The 18267-nt window shown below is 40.0% G+C and overlaps 1 protein-coding gene across 1 annotated transcript in view; it reads right to left on the bottom strand.

Annotated features, from left to right (window-relative positions):
* LOC120797902 (gamma-aminobutyric acid receptor subunit gamma-3-like) overlaps positions 1–18267 on the bottom strand; it is an 81108-nt gene that overhangs the window by 23201 nt on the left and 39640 nt on the right. The window contains exons 4-7 of the mRNA XM_040141668.1: positions 12657–12748; positions 12060–12191; positions 7602–7684; positions 311–448 (exon numbers count right to left, since the gene is read on the bottom strand). Of these exons, the coding sequence (XP_039997602.1) occupies positions 311–448; positions 7602–7684; positions 12060–12191; positions 12657–12748 (445 nt within the window). The remainder of the gene's footprint in view (positions 1–310; positions 449–7601; positions 7685–12059; positions 12192–12656; positions 12749–18267) is intronic.

The following is an 18267-nucleotide window of genomic DNA, read 5'->3' as shown; positions in this document are numbered from 1 at the left end:
CCTGTGCAAAGCTTGGGGCACCAAGGTAGTCGAGCAGCTCGAAAGGCTGAACGGTTCTTGAGCAAGACTCTGACTTCCTGCCAGCTCTAGCTGCTAGTTTACAGCGAAAACTGACCATTGACTGGGTTAGGGTAGAAGAGAAAAAAAAGAGTTTCCCTGCAGGGATCAGTAAAGTTTTATATCATTCTTAGCCATAACGCCGGGAAATACGCCGTGACATACAACTCTTCAGGTTGTTTTTTTCTTGTTTTCTGACTCAAGTGCCAGTGGTCTTGGCCTTTTCTGGACCTTCTGATGCCACCTTTCCTACCTGCTGTCGTTGTGAGCACATCTGTGGTGTTCCTGAGCCCCATGAAATCAAACTGGTAAAGCCTCCAGTATTTCTGATCTGAAGTTTCCACTGAGTTTCGCCTCCACTTGTACACAATCTCGTCCCGCGGGTAGCCATCTGGAAACCACACGAAGAGTTAGTCAGGTGTGTGAAAGAAAGAGGGGATGCAAAAGAAAAAAGACAGATAAAAGTTGAAGGCAAGAATCCAGGAAAGATTAATGCAGCAATGCAGTTTTTATTGTATGCATGATTTATACCTGATTTATGCATGATTTATACAAATTTATACAGCAAGTTTTCATAGGCAATTTAGTGGACTGCAGACCAACTGAGCAATTACCCTTAACTTGTCTGCTTGGAATCTGCTGTAGTGCAGCCAAAGTAAACAAATATCCACTCTAACATGTAATTTGGTCTAGTATTTATCTTAATTGCATTGGAATAATTTCACCTGTTTCTACAAGTCCAAGTCAATTGGTGAAAAAAAAAAAAATACAATGAAATGGCCCGACTTTTTAGGAATTGATCTTTTTTTGTATTATAAGAATGTAGACTATGCATCTTTTTAGCATTAAAACTGCAGGATTTCAAATGCAGATCCAAGCAGATGAACACAAGCGAAAAAAAGCATGTGGGAAGTTGAACTTCTACGGAAGCTGTATGTAAAACTATAGCTGAGCTCATTCGACAAGTTGAAGCAAATTTTAGATAGAAAAATGAGTGACAGCAATAATGAGCAGGTGGCAAGCCTTGTTTTGCCCTGTAGTAGAAACCAGACAAATTATGTAAATGGTCTCATTTAGAGGAGAGCCATCTATAACCAAGAAGAGCATTCACCATGGAGCAAGTGATGTGTTGTTTTTTTTCAAACTCTAATACAGATGCTAAACATTATTGCCAGCATATTTTCCTTGGTGTGTTTGTACAATTATCTTTACTGCAAACAGTATTACCATTGTGTTACCGGTGTATCTTCAGAGCTAGAAACTGTTTGTCATGTTTCATGCCTTTTAAAACCCCCTGAAGTAACATGTTCTTACCCAGTTTTATAAATTACAATCTGCCATGGCCTTGGCTGCAATATTCTCCCTGTCTATCCTCCAAGCAAAGAAGATGGTTGTCCAGTACTGCCATATCATTATTAAGTCCAGTTATGTGTGAGGATATCTGCCAGTGAAAAGGGTTTTAGAGTCAAATTGAAATTTGAATTCTTCTTTTTGTGTAAGGAAGTATAGAGTACAATAATCCTGCTGCGACTCGGTGAATTTGTCACATTATGAACATTGAGACAAGACCTTATTCCCCTTTTTTAATAAGCCTGCATAGGTTAGGCCTATGAACCGTTAGTTATTTAAAACACTGCTTTCAGTTTTTCAGCAATTACGAGGACCCTTTGTGCTGTTTAGTTTGTATTACACTTGAAAAATGGAAACTGGCAAGTGAGGCTATCTGTACCATTAGCTTATCAAAATGTTCCTTTACAATACAACAATACAACAACGTTTAGGAGGAGCCATTTTGCTGTTAAGTTTCAGAAAAAGGAAACTAACAAACTAGCCTAACTAGCTTTGGAGTGGAAGCTAGTCAGCCCTTCTTGCTGAAGTTTGCTGATTCCCACCAGGCGTTCCTTCTCATTCATGTTGTTTCAACATGAGTCATCGGCAGCTCTCAGTGTTATGTTTGTCCCCGCATTATAGCTACCGTTAGCTGTCTCTTTTCATGGGCCCATTTGCAGTGATGGCAAAGGACCAGACAGTCGGGGTTCACAGCAACACAGTGTCCGAGACTGAGCAATAGCTCCTTCGGCTAATGGCAAATGGCTACGTCCCTGCTGGTTAATTACCCGTGTGGCAGAACTGAACTGATATCCCAAACTATTTTCATTGTTTGTCTACAAATACATTAGAACAGTCAAAATACAGCACCAACGTTGTCTTTCAGAACCAAAATTCATGCCCCCTGGCACTAATGTAGGGGCAGTGTCACAGCAAAAACATAAATAAAACCTAAATTTCCTCCTAATGTTGATTACAATTTCAACCAAGTACACTGGTCAAAACAAACACAAAGGATATATATTTTTTTTTCCGTAGCAAAATTTCAGTTCAAGTTTAAAAGAAGGTTGCATTTAAGGGCTGGCTAGAATTTACCACATCCGGCTAATTATGATCTGAATAGCTTTATGTGATTTCCCATATGTCTGCATTCCTACAGAATGCAGACATATGGGTGTAGGAAAACTTTCTGTTTAAAATGACAGTTCTCCCCCTTGTCTGAACATACAATACAGTGTGCTTAGTAAAGATAACAAAAAATAATAAAAAGTAAGAGGAAAGAAAATAGATTACTGTAAGCACATTTTTTCCACCGTACCAACCATAACTATATAGAAGGTCAGTAACAATTTCTTTCCAGTTTCAGCTGCTTTGGGAATGTAAACTGTAAGCACTCAGTATTATTTCCCCTTGTTCTTCACGCTCACGCTCAAAAATCCCATTTTAGATTAGCTTTTCAAAATGTAAACAGGATGGTTGTGAAAAATAATGTAACAAGCCCCGTGGCAATCAGGATGGAGGTCCTCAGTTTTTTTGGGCAGGAGTGAATGAGATCTGCTGATTACATCTTTCAATGTATGACTCACCTATTTGAACAGCACTGGGATGGTTAATTCTGCATTATTTGTTTTTTGACTAGAGAGTGATAATTTTGCAACCAATTTAACTGAGTCACTTGGTAGTAAATACTAGGTAACAAATAATAGTATACTGTGTATTGATTGGTTTTAGCCCCTATGCCAACTACCATAAGTCTTGCATATATACTGCGTACAGCATTGCTTAAGGGCTGGCAACGTTGTTCTGTCGTTCATTCCACCACTTTGGGCCAGACTGAAATATCTTCTATCCAATACTTTGATCTATTACCAAATACCTGCAAAACGAATGACTTTTCCATCACCCTCAGTTGTAGTTTGGGTTAAATGCTAATTTAACCCAACCCAACTTTTAGTTGTTTAGCATACTAGTTGTTAAGCATACTAAACAACTTTTAGTTGTTTAGTATAAAATGCTAAAATGCTAAACTAAGATGTGTTGGCATTTAGCTTAAAGCACCACTTTGCTTAAGTACAACCTTACCAAGCTGCTAGCGTGGCTGTTGACTCTTTTTTTAATTTACAGCATGGATTTTGCAACATCATATTGTTATTGGAGTTTATACGATTACAGTTCTGAGGAATCGTTTCTTCCATTTCATCCTGTGGCTGTCAGATGATAGACAAGAAGCAAAAGGAAACGTACCGAAAGTGTCACATTTCTTACACACAACTAAGTACCTACTGGCCCCTCAGTCATAGTGGTATGTGCAGTAAAAAAGGAAAGATCCTACCAATATAGCACCAGTGTTCCTCAGGAAGTGATTGCAGCTATGCCTGTGGTGTGGACAACTGCAACTGAGTTCAAAATGCTTGTAATCATAAAGCTTTTCAGGGCTTTTATATTGAGCTCATCAGTTGTCAATTCATAGCCATGAATTCAAAACATGTTTGCAAGATCTCAAATTGCTTGCATAATGCCTTTTAGGAATGCATATGCATTCAAAAAATAATCAGAATTCATAAGAAAGATAAGCGAGACCATCACGCATTCATCATGATTGTAATGTTCTATCCCAATAAATCAAACTGATTACTACCACAATGGGTAGACTTCTAATTTGCTTCATGATGAAGAGACAGAACATTTTAAAAGCCTTGTGCATTAGGTTTCTACAATATCATAATACATTAACAGCCACGTGCCTTGAGTGGTAAGAGAAATATAGCAGTGGATGTTACAGCATGTAAGAAAGGATTATGTGTTTGGACACCGGAGAACAGCGAGGGGCCAGTTGCGGCTTCATTATCAGATCTCACCCTGGTGTACAATGACTGAGGGAGACTATAAGTGTCCTCTGGTCTACTTCTCTCTCCTCCTCTACAGCAGATCTTTATCTTGCAAACCGTCTGCCATGAATTGTGTAATTTGTAGCGTGGCAACATACTTGTGCAAAACAGATGGAGAGGACCTGAGTCCAAACTCTTGCTGCTCAGTTAGTTTATGTGCTTTCCTTTGGCATCTAAAAGCGCCTCAGGCTATGATGTAATTTTAAGACGATTTCTTTCGCACTTCTTAATGGATGTATAGGTTATCGAAGTTGTACGAAAATCTGGAAAACAGCATTGCATTTTCCAAAAGAGTTTATTCATGTGCCGAAATAAGCCAAGTTCATATATACAAAGTAAAAGAATCTGGACTTTTTATTACAGACATAACCCAGATATTATGAAAGTTTTTGTTATTTTTATAAAGAAGACTCTTCCACTCTAAGAAGTTATTAAAGGTCTTAAACTTTGGCCATTTTGAGTTTGCTCTTAGCAATATCTCCAAATGTAATTTCCGGTGTTCCTAAAATATCATGAAATCTTGCACAGATCAGAAAATCCTGAATAAAGCACAGTTATATGAGTTTTAAATGAAGGGATTCAAATCTGAAACACACACCCTGAAATTAAAGCAGTGATTTTCATCAAAATATGTTTGAGTAATAATGATTAGCTATCAACATGTTGCGGCAATGGCAGTATTCAGTTTCAAATATAAGAGGCAAAACTTCATGGCTTTAATTCGATGCTATTGAAGACACTAGGTGCTCATCCATTGCAGATACAGACAGAAAAAAACGCCCATTCACATGGGGGTTATTACTTCAAATCCTTTCACTTAGAGCAAAGACATAATGGAAGCCCATTTGCGGTCAATAGCTCTTTGACTACCTACAGTACATTAACATCCAGTCTCATCGTACTGTGAGGAAATTGTATGTAAGCTCGAAAATAGTCAGTTGAGAGGAGCTTTAAATTCCGCCATTTGCTGTCGCATCAGGTAATGATTATTACCAAAATTAAATCATATCTAGCAGTAGAAGATGTCTGGTCCAATAGAATGACTTTTCATATAAAATCTAATGTGATTTTGGTGCTTTTTTTAGGTGGTGGGTAAGATAATTAGGCCATAGTTAATGGAAGAACAGCAATTGTCATCCACTTTCTGACATTTGTTTTGGACGAAATATGTCGGTCCGGTAAATATTAGACTACTGCAGGTTAGCGTAGATTAACCTGCTTCGCTCTGTCCAAAGGTATAAAAGAATAATCCCGGGTGCAATAACATAAAAATAGTTGACAGAACCACGTCATTGGAATTTTTCAACTCATGTGGGCTTTAATAGTCCGATTAGATTTTCGTTTCTTTCATTTTTTATTTTACAGTTTGTGTCTCCTGGGATGTTTTGCCAATTTAGGGTTATGATTTGAGAAAGTGAGTGAAATTAATAAAAGCACAGGAGCAATTCATGTCGACATTTACTTAATAAGTGCAACAGCTGAAATGTTGTAACTAAATCGTTTGTGTGAGCTAAGCTAGGACCAGTGTGGAAAGAGGTTCTGAGCATTTTGTCAATGAAGTGCATTAAGATAATATACATGTCGTTCAATAAATGCAGCCTGTTGCATCAAACTACTGCCTAAAAATAACTATTTGCATTTGGTTTTTACTAACTGCCTTTATATCCTTCCTTCTTAAACGCCTATACCCTAACATCTTATTTTTGGATGCCTCATTCTTTGCCTTATCATTAGAAAGAGTAGTGGCTCTGCTGATCCTTCACCTGAATCCAATGAGCCACCGGGAGGCAGATCTACTATCTGAACCCCCCTTCGTGGGAGATGTTGAGAAAAACACCTGGAAAAAAAAATAAGCTGCTGATGGCGCTGATGGCGTAAAAAAATATATTACATGAGCTTCTGTTGATTTTCTGGCTGCAAAGGTCTTAAAATAATGCTGAGAATCCTTGTTTGTATGTAAATTCTTGCTAGTATAAAAATATGATTCAAAATCTTCTAAGATCAACACACAAATTAGTCTAAAACAATATTTCCAAAATAAAATGTCTTTGTCTTGTCTTGTTTTGTAAGCCTGGAAAGCTCTCGTTGCTACACAGCCAAGTTGTGTTTGTCCTTATTTTCTAAAAAGGACCACGGCAAAGTTTTGCACCGATAAAATGAAAGAAAGGCAGCATCTCTGAAAATTGTTTGGTTTCATACATGATGTATTTTAAGGCATTCCTGTTTAATGGTATAAAATATGGGAAGAGGGGAATGGAAATTTATACAAATAGCTGCTGAGCCTGATTTACACACGGAGGGTGAGAGACTAGTGAGCAGACAGTAGAGAGAGAGAGTGAGAGAAATCCAAATGACTTCAGCAGAGAAATCCAAATGACTTTATATTACGCTAGCAGAGTTCTCAGTTCAGCACCATAGCACAAGACAAATGAGCAGCAGTATGACAATCTGTTATTTCTCACACGACATTACCTGCCTATTTTTCCTGACTGTTAATGGATCATATGACTGAAGCAGCCGGTAATATTTAAAGGTTTTCCCAAAAATCCCCGACTTATTTTTTCATAAGTCTCTCTGGTCTTTTTGTTGAGCTGACAAGATCAGGCTTTTTAAGTTAATTTTCCTCACATATAGCTTTTCCTCTTTTCTGGATGAATACATACCTCTCCAAAAGCGTCTTCACTGATAATCCATGTTCGGCGTCGGAAAACACATAAAAATACGCCGCTAAAATAAAAGATTTTGGCCCCCCTCACAGTAATTTGCAACGGGCTTGGCAAATATCCTCCTATATATGTAGGTGATCCCCGGGCCCCTAATCCATGATTCCCACTGAAACTGAGGCCAACCCCATTTAGGGTCATCTCTACAACCCTCTCAAATGTCTGAATCTCCCAGGTGGGATACCAGCTGAAGTTAATGCTAATCAGGTGGAACAGTTCAGTTTCGGTAGATGTTGTTTGGCATTTAATTGTGCTTTTGTTTCCACCTGCTCAAACCATCCCAATGAACAAGTTTTGTGACTATATCTGCCACTTAACACATCCCTGCTGGCATTTCCTGTAGTTTTAAATGTCAGCTTAGAAATTTTTAGTCTTTGGCTTTTTATTTAACTATGTCAACAGTGCTCATTTTGCTGATGCTATTTGTTTTGTATTTTCTGTCTACCTTTTCTTTAAAGATTTACCATGGCAGGTGTTACATGTACAGGCATTGCCATCCATGACCATGTTCCTATTTGTCTGTGTGTGCGCATATGTGTGCATGTGTGTGTGTGTGTGTGTGTGTGTGTGTGTGTGTGTGTGTGTTTTCATTGCCAATATTCACAGCTGGAGAAGACGAGGGGACAGGAGTGTTCGTCCATGGGGAAATTATGGAGCTGCAGCTGGCATTCTGCGTTGATGGTCATCCTGGAGAGGGAGAGAAACACACAGAGACAGAAATACTTAGACATTTACAATCAAGGCAGTAAATGCTTCGGATCTTCCATTTCTCGGCCCATGAAGCACATGGTGTGAATGCAAGATATCCTTCTTTGCTTACATCACATGGCGCACTTTTTGCACTACAGTATATGAGGTGCTGTCTTCACACCAGATGGTGAAGGATCACACTTGATTGCCTGGTTGATGTGTGAAATCCTTCAAAATGACAGAATTGTTCGATCATCGGCGTCAGACATGCTTTCTGCGAAGACGGCATCAACTTATAGGTCAGGGTCCAAAGGCATGTGAGCGCCGTAAAAACAGTAGTACTTAGCTATGATTACTGGACAAATCAATACACCAGAAGTGTTGGAGAAGCAACAGTGATCACAAAGACCCGGGGGATTAGTTTAACATGCAAAATATAAACTTGAATCTGACTCAGTATATATTCTTGTGTGTTACTTAAATATATCATCCTAAAATTAATTTTCACTGAGTGCGATAAACGTTGTAAAATGAGAGCATCACAAAAACAGGATTTTTTCTTTTCAGCTGTTGTGTCTTTGCCAAGGGTACGATTTTTCATTAATTTACTGACAAAGCGGGAAAAGGGGCTGCCTCACTCGCGCCGGTTGTAGGTGAACAAAGTGCAGATGATGAGCATCTTCAATTTGCATATAGACGCCCGCTTCCATCCTTGTCAGCGGCCGGGAGTGAGGAGCCGACTGGGGGAGAGCAAGCAGCGCCAAGCACAGCAGACGTGTGAGTGTGAGAGATGTGTAAGTCAAGGCGAAGACGCCCGAAAACATGCGCCTCTTCGAGACTTAATATCCTTTTAATGAATCAATAATTTTTAGATTCATCACCGAGACACACAGTAGCAGAAGTGAAATTAGCCATTAAAACCCAAATGTTTTGGGGGAAGTGTGTGGCTGTGAAAAGGAATTTAGTGAGAGGATATTTTTTTCCCCCCATTGTATCTAGAATTTGTGTCGGTCTAGGAGCCACCATGTAGTCTTTAGAAGTCACTTCCCTGTTAGTATCCACACACAGCTGTGTTGGGTGCTAGTCATCTGTAAAAAAAAAAAAAAAAAAACTGCTGGCAAAAGGTTTTTGTCATGCTTGCAAAGGCCTGCTACTGCAGATGTAAGTTCAACACCTCTTAGGATTTGATCCAACTACAGTCATAAGTAAGATACATATTCATCGTTACACATCTTTGTCACAATATTAAGTAACACGTAATGTGAATGGTAAACATATCTACACCATCCTCAGACCCAATAAGCAAGAAAACCGACTGTTGTCATAAAATCAACAAAAATATTCAAAGAATTTCTTATTTAAAGCAGAAAATACCTGAGGTCTGTGGAAAATTGTTGAAATTAGAGAAAAGATTATTAAAGCTGCATTCATGGATTTTTTTTTTTTTGGATCACATAGGAAACTAGAAACACATTACTGACATATTATCACCTTATAAAGCTGTTATGGCAAAAACGTTAACATAGTTGCCTCTTCACACATCCAGCAGACAATGAGCAACTAGCATCCATTTGGAGTTTTTTGTTTCTGGACACATGAGGATTGCAAGGCCAATATAACTCTCCTTTTCGTTTAGTTTTGTTTCCACTAAGTCCTGACGAAAATATTTTGCTATTTAGCCTCTAAATGTGCCACTTCCTTCACCAGCTAGCTATCCAGCTAGCTTTGTCTAGGTTTAGTGTTGGCTTACAGTGGGTTTATCAGAGCTTTTTAGCTAAAAACATCTGCTTGCTGCTAGAAAACGAGGTCGATGAGAGCGAAACAGTAAAGGAACCCTAATCTAACCTAACACTAACCCCACGCCCAATATTCACTCTCCTTCTGGTACTTTACCGTGCCGAATGCCAAACAATGTTCAGCAGCTAGTTGTTTTTTTGTCTCTACGCTGGCCAGATAGCAGTGGCTTTATCAGAGCTGTTTCATTTCACTGCCTCCTGCAACTGGGAACAAAGTTGATGGGAGTGGGACCAGATAACCGAAACAATGAGCTGAATTGAAGCCGAAACGCTAGGTAGAGCTGAGGGGAACTGCAGAGTTGGGTGGTGAATGTCTGTGGGTTTGTCACTATGAGCAACCCCTTTCACATTACACATAATCTTTAGGTCCATTGTTAATATAAAATTATGGATTAGTGCAGCTTTAAACATGGTGGTGCTTTAGAGCAGAGCATTTGAGTTATAAACCACTAAACCCCTGGTGATCACAGTATTATTAATCTCCACAACACCCCAAATCATTCCCTTACAAATGTGAGTTAGATTTTAGTTAATAATTAGAAAACAATTAAGTCTTAAACATTGGGTTTCTTTTCTCCCTAAATTTAGAAATAGAAGCTGGCTGTCTGAAAAGCCACATCGCTTCCTGCTGAAAATTTGCACACCATATGAGACATTGCACCTTACCCAGAGAACTAACTGAAACTTGCCAGTCAAGACAAATACGACGCGGGCTCAGTGGAGAGCCTTACATTTTAGCACACTTTTTCTGGATTTATTCTCCTCTTCATGACAGAGTCTGAGATATCCTGATGCAGCGGGCGCTGTGCATCCGCTCCTCCAAGGGGGCTGAAAACAAACACTCATGGTGTTATTTGCTATTTCGCCGAGGTTTAGTTTGAAATCCTGGACCTGCAGGTGAATTTGGATCCTTAAGACGGAAAAAGCTCATGCCAGAGCTAGAGGGTTCGTAAACCCAGATGCCAGTCACATTTAAAAGGAACCTGTCCACTCGAATCCTGAGAATTGTTTTTATTTTTGCACAGACAAAAGTGAGGGTTATTTTGTCAGGACATGCACATGCACGCACGCACACACACATACACGCACAACCTCCCCCGGTGTGTCATTTCTCTACCACTGAGATGCTGTCGGGAAGAACAGAATAAAACGAGCAGAAACGCACGACATGTCGATATGTTGTAATGAAGGTTTTTATCCTTCTGTGCTAAAGGTAAGGCGAGGCTTTGTGGCAAAAGCTTGGATATTCAAATTTCAATGTTGAATAATAAAACATAAAATTGTTTGTACTTATATGCAAGCAAAAAGAAGCCCAGCCAAAATTCTATACATGCTGTGTATGCCGTGTTGGAGTCCAAAACAACCCATGATAGATCATTTTTTTAAATTGCCCCTGTCAGCAGGTTGACATTGTTTGCCTGCGCCTTCCAAAATGCATAGCACTGTTACAAAAATGATTTATACGACGGGTTTCTGACCTGCCACTGTTCTGGTTAAGGTTACGCAAGTTGCTGTAGGTTTAAGGAACTAAAAATGACTTGCTTAAGGCCAAGGAAAGATCACAGTCAGAGCGGACTGTTGACTGTAATAACGGGAGCCGAACTTGCACTAAAATTACAAGGTCTCCTTGTCCCAGTTAAAGCAACAGGAAAAAGCGGCTCCAGCGGTTCCACTACATATAATCATACAGAAGGTGCAGCACGCTGTTGTGCAGTTTATCTGATCCCCGATCAGTGCAGCTGCTGAATGATCTGTATGGGGGTGCGGCATGACTGAGAGCTGTTAGGACGATAAAACCTTTGTCTCACTCGTTCACAAAGACGATTCATGCACAGATTTGTGTGAGTTTCAGGGTAGATGTTAGCTAGCTCAACTTTACTGTTGGAAAAAATTGCTGAAGTGCACAAATTATTTTACTTCCGGCATTTTCGGTAGTTATCAAACAGTTTTGGGTGCATTGGCACTACCTGCTGGACCGGAGGGGGGGCCGAACCTGATTTGCATGTGGCTCGGGAAAAACTAAGACGGATTGTGTTACGCAGTGTATTAAACTGTACCTGGATTTATTTAGCCTACCCTCACGGATATAAATCGGGTGGACAAAATAACAGAAACCCCCGTCGGTGTAATGTAATGTAGTTGAGCAGGAAACTTCACCCACCAATCCTCGCCTGGTCATGCACTGCCGCTTGCACCACTCAGTCCCTTTTTGCCCCAATTTGGATCCTGTGTTTTCAATGGACTTCCAAGAAAAAAACAAACTGTAAAGGGAATTGTCTGCTACAGTGTGCTCAGGAACTACACATGATTTAACAAATGCCCTGTCCGTGTTTTTCGACATCTTGAGTGTCTGTGGTGGGTGAATATGGGTTTAGAAACTGTCAACCTTTGGCACTGATGGTCAAAAACAGACAGTTATGTACATTACAAGGGGCTGTTAATGTCAGCTTTCCTACGGTTTAGGAGCGACCTGCCACTCCTTAACTGTTGTATCTCTAAACAGTCTTTCTTATTTCATCCATCATACTGTACTGTGTGTTTTCGTGTGTTCTAGAGGTTGTTGTTTTTTTTTTTACCTCAGTGTGTAGAGTATTTTTCCATTGTTCCAGATCCGGAGCAGCTGATTGGGTGTCGTTATCCAGTGAGAGTCGGCAGTCTTGGAATTCCTAAAGATGGTGTCGGGCAGCCAGATCAAGCCAACCATATTGCTGGTTGAATAAGAGACAAAAAAAATGTACCGGGCGAGAGGGGGCAGAAGGTAAGAGATGATTGCTGTTGAATTCCTTCAAATTTCTCTGAAAAGCATGGAGCAGCTCCACATCCAAGTAAGAGGATAAATAAAACACCAGAGCAACATGGGGAAACAAAGCACATCAATCAATTCGTTCCATTAATTACAGGCCTCTTCCCGAGAGAGAAGAGAATAATGTTCTCAAATGACATATTCAGAGTATGAAAATGTTGAATCACAATAGTTGCTACAGTGGAAGGAAAGACACTAGCAGCAGTGTTTTGGAGTCACAGTTGATTTAAAAAAATCTATAGTTAAAAAGAAAATGCTGTAATTATCAGTAGATAGGTACCGATGCTTCCGCTGCAAAGCTGATATATTTGGGAATTTGAAATAAGGCTATCAGTATATTTTCACTATATCCTCAGTGCATCAAGTATACCTGTTGAGGGTTAGAATCCGCATGCTGCTGCTGTTATACCGCAGGCGAGTATCCACCCAGGTCTGGGCGAAGATAATATCGATCTGGTACTCCTGGGGAGAGAGAAGTAGAGTCAATGTACTGATCCGACAGCCCTTTTAAGAGTAGCACAGAGACAGGAAAGGGATGTGCCGAAGGTCTGTGTGCTGTGCCGCCTCGGTCTAGCCCGTGCTGATAATGCGTTTGTTTGAACACAGACGTGTCCACATCAAAGAAAATATTAAAGCAGCACGGCACTCACTGGAAACACTCAAATACACATTATGCTTTTGATATGGAAATTCAATTACATCACCTCACAAAGTGTTTACTTCAGCACATTATTTTTTTCACCTCAGCAATGACCCTTCTTTTAATTGTGAGAAGTTTTTAGCAGAATTTCCTTACATATCAGATAAAATAAGTCAAAGTCACACCGGCATTGCTATAAGAACCCCCATGTATCTATAAGTGAATAATTTTATTTATTTTTTCTTTCTTGTCAACAAACAATAAGTTAATTCCGTGAGAAATGTCTGAAAAAAGTTTAAAAAAAAACAACTTTTTTCATTACTGTGCAGAGAAGGTTTTGTTTGCTCCAAGGTTAATCAGGTTTTATTGCAGTTGCTGCTTTGGTCAGAGCCAAACTCCAATGAGTATTCTAGTGTATTATGTGACAAGCTGCTAATGCAACCACCCAACTAAGAGATTTTGGATTTGTCACAAATGTCAAATTGACCATGACTGGAGCCTGAACAGAGAAATAGCATCCGAACGATCGCTAAATACAGCCAAGCACAATGTAGCCGACAAAGAGTGTCATTCATCCGCTTCCCTGTCTTTGAGTCTTTGATTAATAGCATTTATCTTGAATTGGAATAGATGTGAGCTCTGCTGAGAGCTGGCTACACCAACTGCACAGACTAACAAGGCAAGGGATCCCAAGCAAAGATTTTTAGTTTTAATTTTTTAAAATCAAAACATTTAAATCCTTGAAATAATAATTACAGTCTTTTTAATGACAGCGTTTTTTTTTTTTGTTTTTTTTGTAAAAGCCAATCAATCTCACCATCACAATATCAACATCAAAATCGCCTCTTCATCTCTCTCTTCATCTTCAACCACGGTCCTGACCAGCTTTCCCTCTCTGGCCATGTTGCACGTGTCTCCCGTGCTGCTCTGCTCTATACAACACCAGGAAAACCAGGCTTTGCCTGACTCAGTAAGCCAGCCAACTCTCGGTGAAGGCCACTCTTATCTCTACACCTCGACTACTGTAACGTCCTTCCAGCTGCCGAACCTCTCACATGAAAGCCAGGCTATCACTTGTTGGGGCTGTCGGTGCTCATATAGCATTTCATTCTAGCCTGACCTCCACCCCAGCATCCACGTGTAGATTTTGAGTCTAGTTATTAACCTATGTTATTAAGTTATCTTTCTCACTCCCCACTTCCCTGTCCTCGCTGTCTTCTAAGGAGAGACAGAGCGGATAGCAAGTCCAGGCTGACCTTGCCACTCACCACTCTCTCACTCCGCAAGGTACAAATCTGACAAGGTCAGAATCTAGTCTCACTCTCCACTCCGTCACTCCCCACAAAAAAGTCAGGACAGGGAGTGGGGAGTGACTATGGTCAGAGCCATGATGCAGTACATTTCTAAGATAATAACTCACTACATATGACTTGGCTGACATTGACTTGCAACAATATACTGTATTCTGAACAATCTTGTTGTTTTACATATCGTTTGAAGTTTTTATGTTTGGAAAACCAGTTTGCCGCAATTTGCCCCAGGAACAAATGTAGTATTTGGATTTGTTTTGGTTGTTATCTACTACAAATAATGATTTCTCCTGAATAATTATGGTACCAAGCGAATGTTGTTTTTATGTCTACCATATGGAACACCCTGACATTATTTAATCTCCTAAATCAGGTAAATTAAGTCCCATTAAGACTCACTCTCAATTTGAAGGGTGACCTGAGTACATAAAAAACAATATGTTTAAGAAAAATATTACAGGATGCCATTCATTATTTGGGGATAACGATAATATTTGAAGACAAAATTGATTGTGTATTTATGATCAACCAGAAAACAGGCCAGAGATTAAACACATTTTAATACCCTTTAATCAGACAGTCTAGAAAGAACCAGCTATATACAGCTTTCCATCACTCAGAAGCTGAGGACCTCCAACATAACCGGCAGTACATCAGCTGGAAACGCTCTATAGAATGTAAACAAACTGATACTTCAATGATAAGGTCGGACAATGAGAACTCTTTGGAAGCTTATATGAAATTTAGGAAAAGAAAATATTGGCATCCCAGAGTCTATTATGTGAGACTTTCTCCGAGGGATCCTGTTTGGCAAAAAGCTGATCTAGGTTTAAGGTGAAACTTTGCAATTACATACGGACTTTCTGTAAATAATAGAGTTTCATTTTTAGATTTGTCATAATTATCCTTACCAAAAGTTTGTAAATTGACACAAAGAAAGATATATTACAGATTTTAATATCCAGTACTCTTTAATTTAGTTCAATTCAATTCAACTCAGTCTTATTTGTTTAGCACCAAATCAAAACATATATTATCTCCAGTGATCAGACTGAATACATATATGTTTAAAGTAGAGTTAGTGAAGTACACATGCAATAACTCACCTCAAACATGGCAAATCCGCACACAGTGTCAGTCACTTTCAGACTTTAATGCCCTTTTCCAAAAACAGACCGACAAGACCTGACCTTCTTAATACATCTGTCACCAAACCAGCCATTGTTACTGTCGGCCTGCGTGACCTTTGGAGGATAATGACAGGGAGACATGTTCTGACAGTGACATGCCCATAATTCGCACACCTCCAGCAGACCACACTATGTTACGCCTGGCAGAGATGAACTCTCACGGCAATCACCAAATGGGATTTTCTGCTTCCACTGGGTCCTTTTGAAGACTACACGTACAAGACAAGGCACTGAAGCAGGTCCATTATTCATGGACATTATGCAAAACAATGAAGCCGAGTATTATCTGAGTGAAATTAACTGCGGAGGCTTGCATTATTCCCCAGGGGATCCAGTTCAAAGTCAGAAAATAAAGGTGTTAAAGGAGTCTATTACTACTGACAAAAGACAATGAAGAAAAGACCTGTAAGTGAGGTAATCAAGGATGACTTGCATTGTATATTCTCTGCCAAGAAAATTCATTGAAAAAATTCAGAGACTGGGAGTTGCCTGGTCATTATTTAGGATAAAAATAATTTGTTTTAGGTTTTAAAATATTCCGAATGTGATAAACTGTTTCCCTCCTGTCCCTAACTAAGTTTTACACAGCAGGCTATAGGTACAGGAAGTTTTAGGAAACCCCAACACGATTCAGCAAAACGTTTGCAGAAACGCGGCACTACGCAGAAAATCCCTTTCTGTATATGACATTTAACCACTTTCAGTGTATTTTGACACATCAAATGAGTAACGCATTGTAAAAGATGTAATTTTCTTTCGGCTTGAAATGGATATCCGTAAAAAAAACTTTCCGTTGCCAGTCTGGGTACAAATCAACAAATGTGGCCCTCTTCTCTTTGCAAACGCAAATGCCAGTCAGAATCCAGTAATACTGAATGCATTTTTAAAGCCAAAGGATGTTGACAGCAAAGCACGTCTGACTGAAATTAATTAGCTTGACTTGAACGGCATCATAACAAATACCTTCCTCCTTATCCAGCCTCATCATTTTTGCATGGAGGCCGCTCAATCCTCACTAATTACAGACGTTGCTCAGTACATTTTCTGCATCCATGTACCAAAACGTGTTTCCCAAGAGGACAGATATAGTATCTGTATAACTCTGGGTTTAGCGGGAGCTTGATTGAAATCTTTGAAACTCACCGATCCAGAAATATTGTCTTTGCCTGAAGGTGTCAGACTACGAACTGTCAATAATAAAAGTGTCTAGATTGGCAATAACAGGGTTCCATTGTTTATTGCTGATTCCTCCATGCATTACCTGGTGTGAGGTCATGTGTAGAGTAACAAAAATCACGACAGAAAATCAAAACAGAAAAGCAGAAAAAAAGTCCGTAAAATTTAAATCGTTTGTTTTCTTTGCTGATGTGTGTGTCTGTGTCTGCATGTGTGTCTGGGAGTATTTCAACTTAATGCTTACTTCATTCTACTTCTCGACTACTCGGTGTATCCCTCTACGAGACAGGGCTACGACGATCACATAAGAATGCAATAATGCACCTTAGTTTGTCACTTTGCCCGGTTGGTAAACCAGCCTTGGCAAACAGTATATTAAGTATAAAGTGGTGAAAATTGGGTCCATCCGAGGGACTGTCTCCAGGTATTTCTAGTAGCTTCACGGTTGAGATCCGGTCACACCAGAAAGAAGCACAGCAAATTGAATCTGCGCGTTTTTGCAAAATCCGTGGTTGTAGAGGCTTGATGACGATTATGCCTGGACAGCGAGTTGGAGAACTACTGCATCTGGCTGGCTGACCACAAACACTCAAGCCAGCCAGTAAAAAGTCACTTGAAATGCGTCCCCGAACTTTTTTTCCCCTGCACTGAGCTGTTAACTACGTTGTTCTCGGGCCTCTACATAATTTAATTAAATGAAGAGCTGCAGTGAAGAGTAGGAGAAACTCTCTAAGATAACAAGCTTGCTAACTGCTTGGTCGCTAAGGGGACTTGAAGATCACACATTTTATTCAGAAGATGTATCCATCCATCCACCCATCCATCCACCCATCCATCCATCCATCCATCCATCCATCCATCCATCCATCCATCCATCCATCCATCTGTCTTACCTACACACTGCCCTAACCGCAGCAGTTATCTTAATAAACTGCGGAAGGAGTACTTTTACTTTGGATACTTTGTGGGACTGTTGCTGGTTACGGAGTATTTTTACACTGCGGTATTACTACTTCTACTCAAGGAGTGAATAATTCTTTCGCCGCTGCTGATAGGCTTTCCCCTCTTGTGCTGGTTCTCTCGATGAACTTAGAAAAAAAAAAAAAGTCAGTCCAGCCTGCCACAACTATTTCACCCTTACAACTCTATCATACTCAGTCATGTGGACTCTACTCCGCTTCACTGCCGATCAAGTCGAATCAGTGAGCTCTAAAATACTGTCCTGCACTCTATGATACGATGCTTTGCAGGGAGGGGAATATCAAACCGAAGCACAGATCACTGACTAATGTACTTCTTCGGGCAAAACTGATGCAGCACAGTTGGTATAAATATTTATAAGTGAAATATTTATATCTCCCAGAAAATTGGTCGCTGGACTACATTTTCAATCCCGCAAGAGGAGGATAAAAGACAAACACGAGGAGTGTTCGATTTCTCCAAGTCATGTGTCCACGTCTGTGCTGGCTCTGGTGATACTTCATCCCCGTGAACGATATTTAGATATTCAGCTCTATCCTCCGAGCCCTCTCATCCACACCGCCACTCCCCTCCTCCCCAAATAAACACATTCACCCAGAATGCTTTGCTGTCGCTTCGTCCCGCAGGCGGCCTCTCGGCGATGCTCCTTGTGTGTGTGATGGGCAGAAAGAGCGGTAAACACGA

Source organism: Xiphias gladius, chromosome 13 (genome assembly GCF_016859285.1).
Source record: "Xiphias gladius isolate SHS-SW01 ecotype Sanya breed wild chromosome 13, ASM1685928v1, whole genome shotgun sequence".
NCBI classification, from domain to species: Eukaryota; Metazoa; Chordata; class Actinopteri; order Istiophoriformes; family Xiphiidae; genus Xiphias; species Xiphias gladius.
This window is presented reverse-complemented; position numbering and strand designations above follow the sequence as displayed.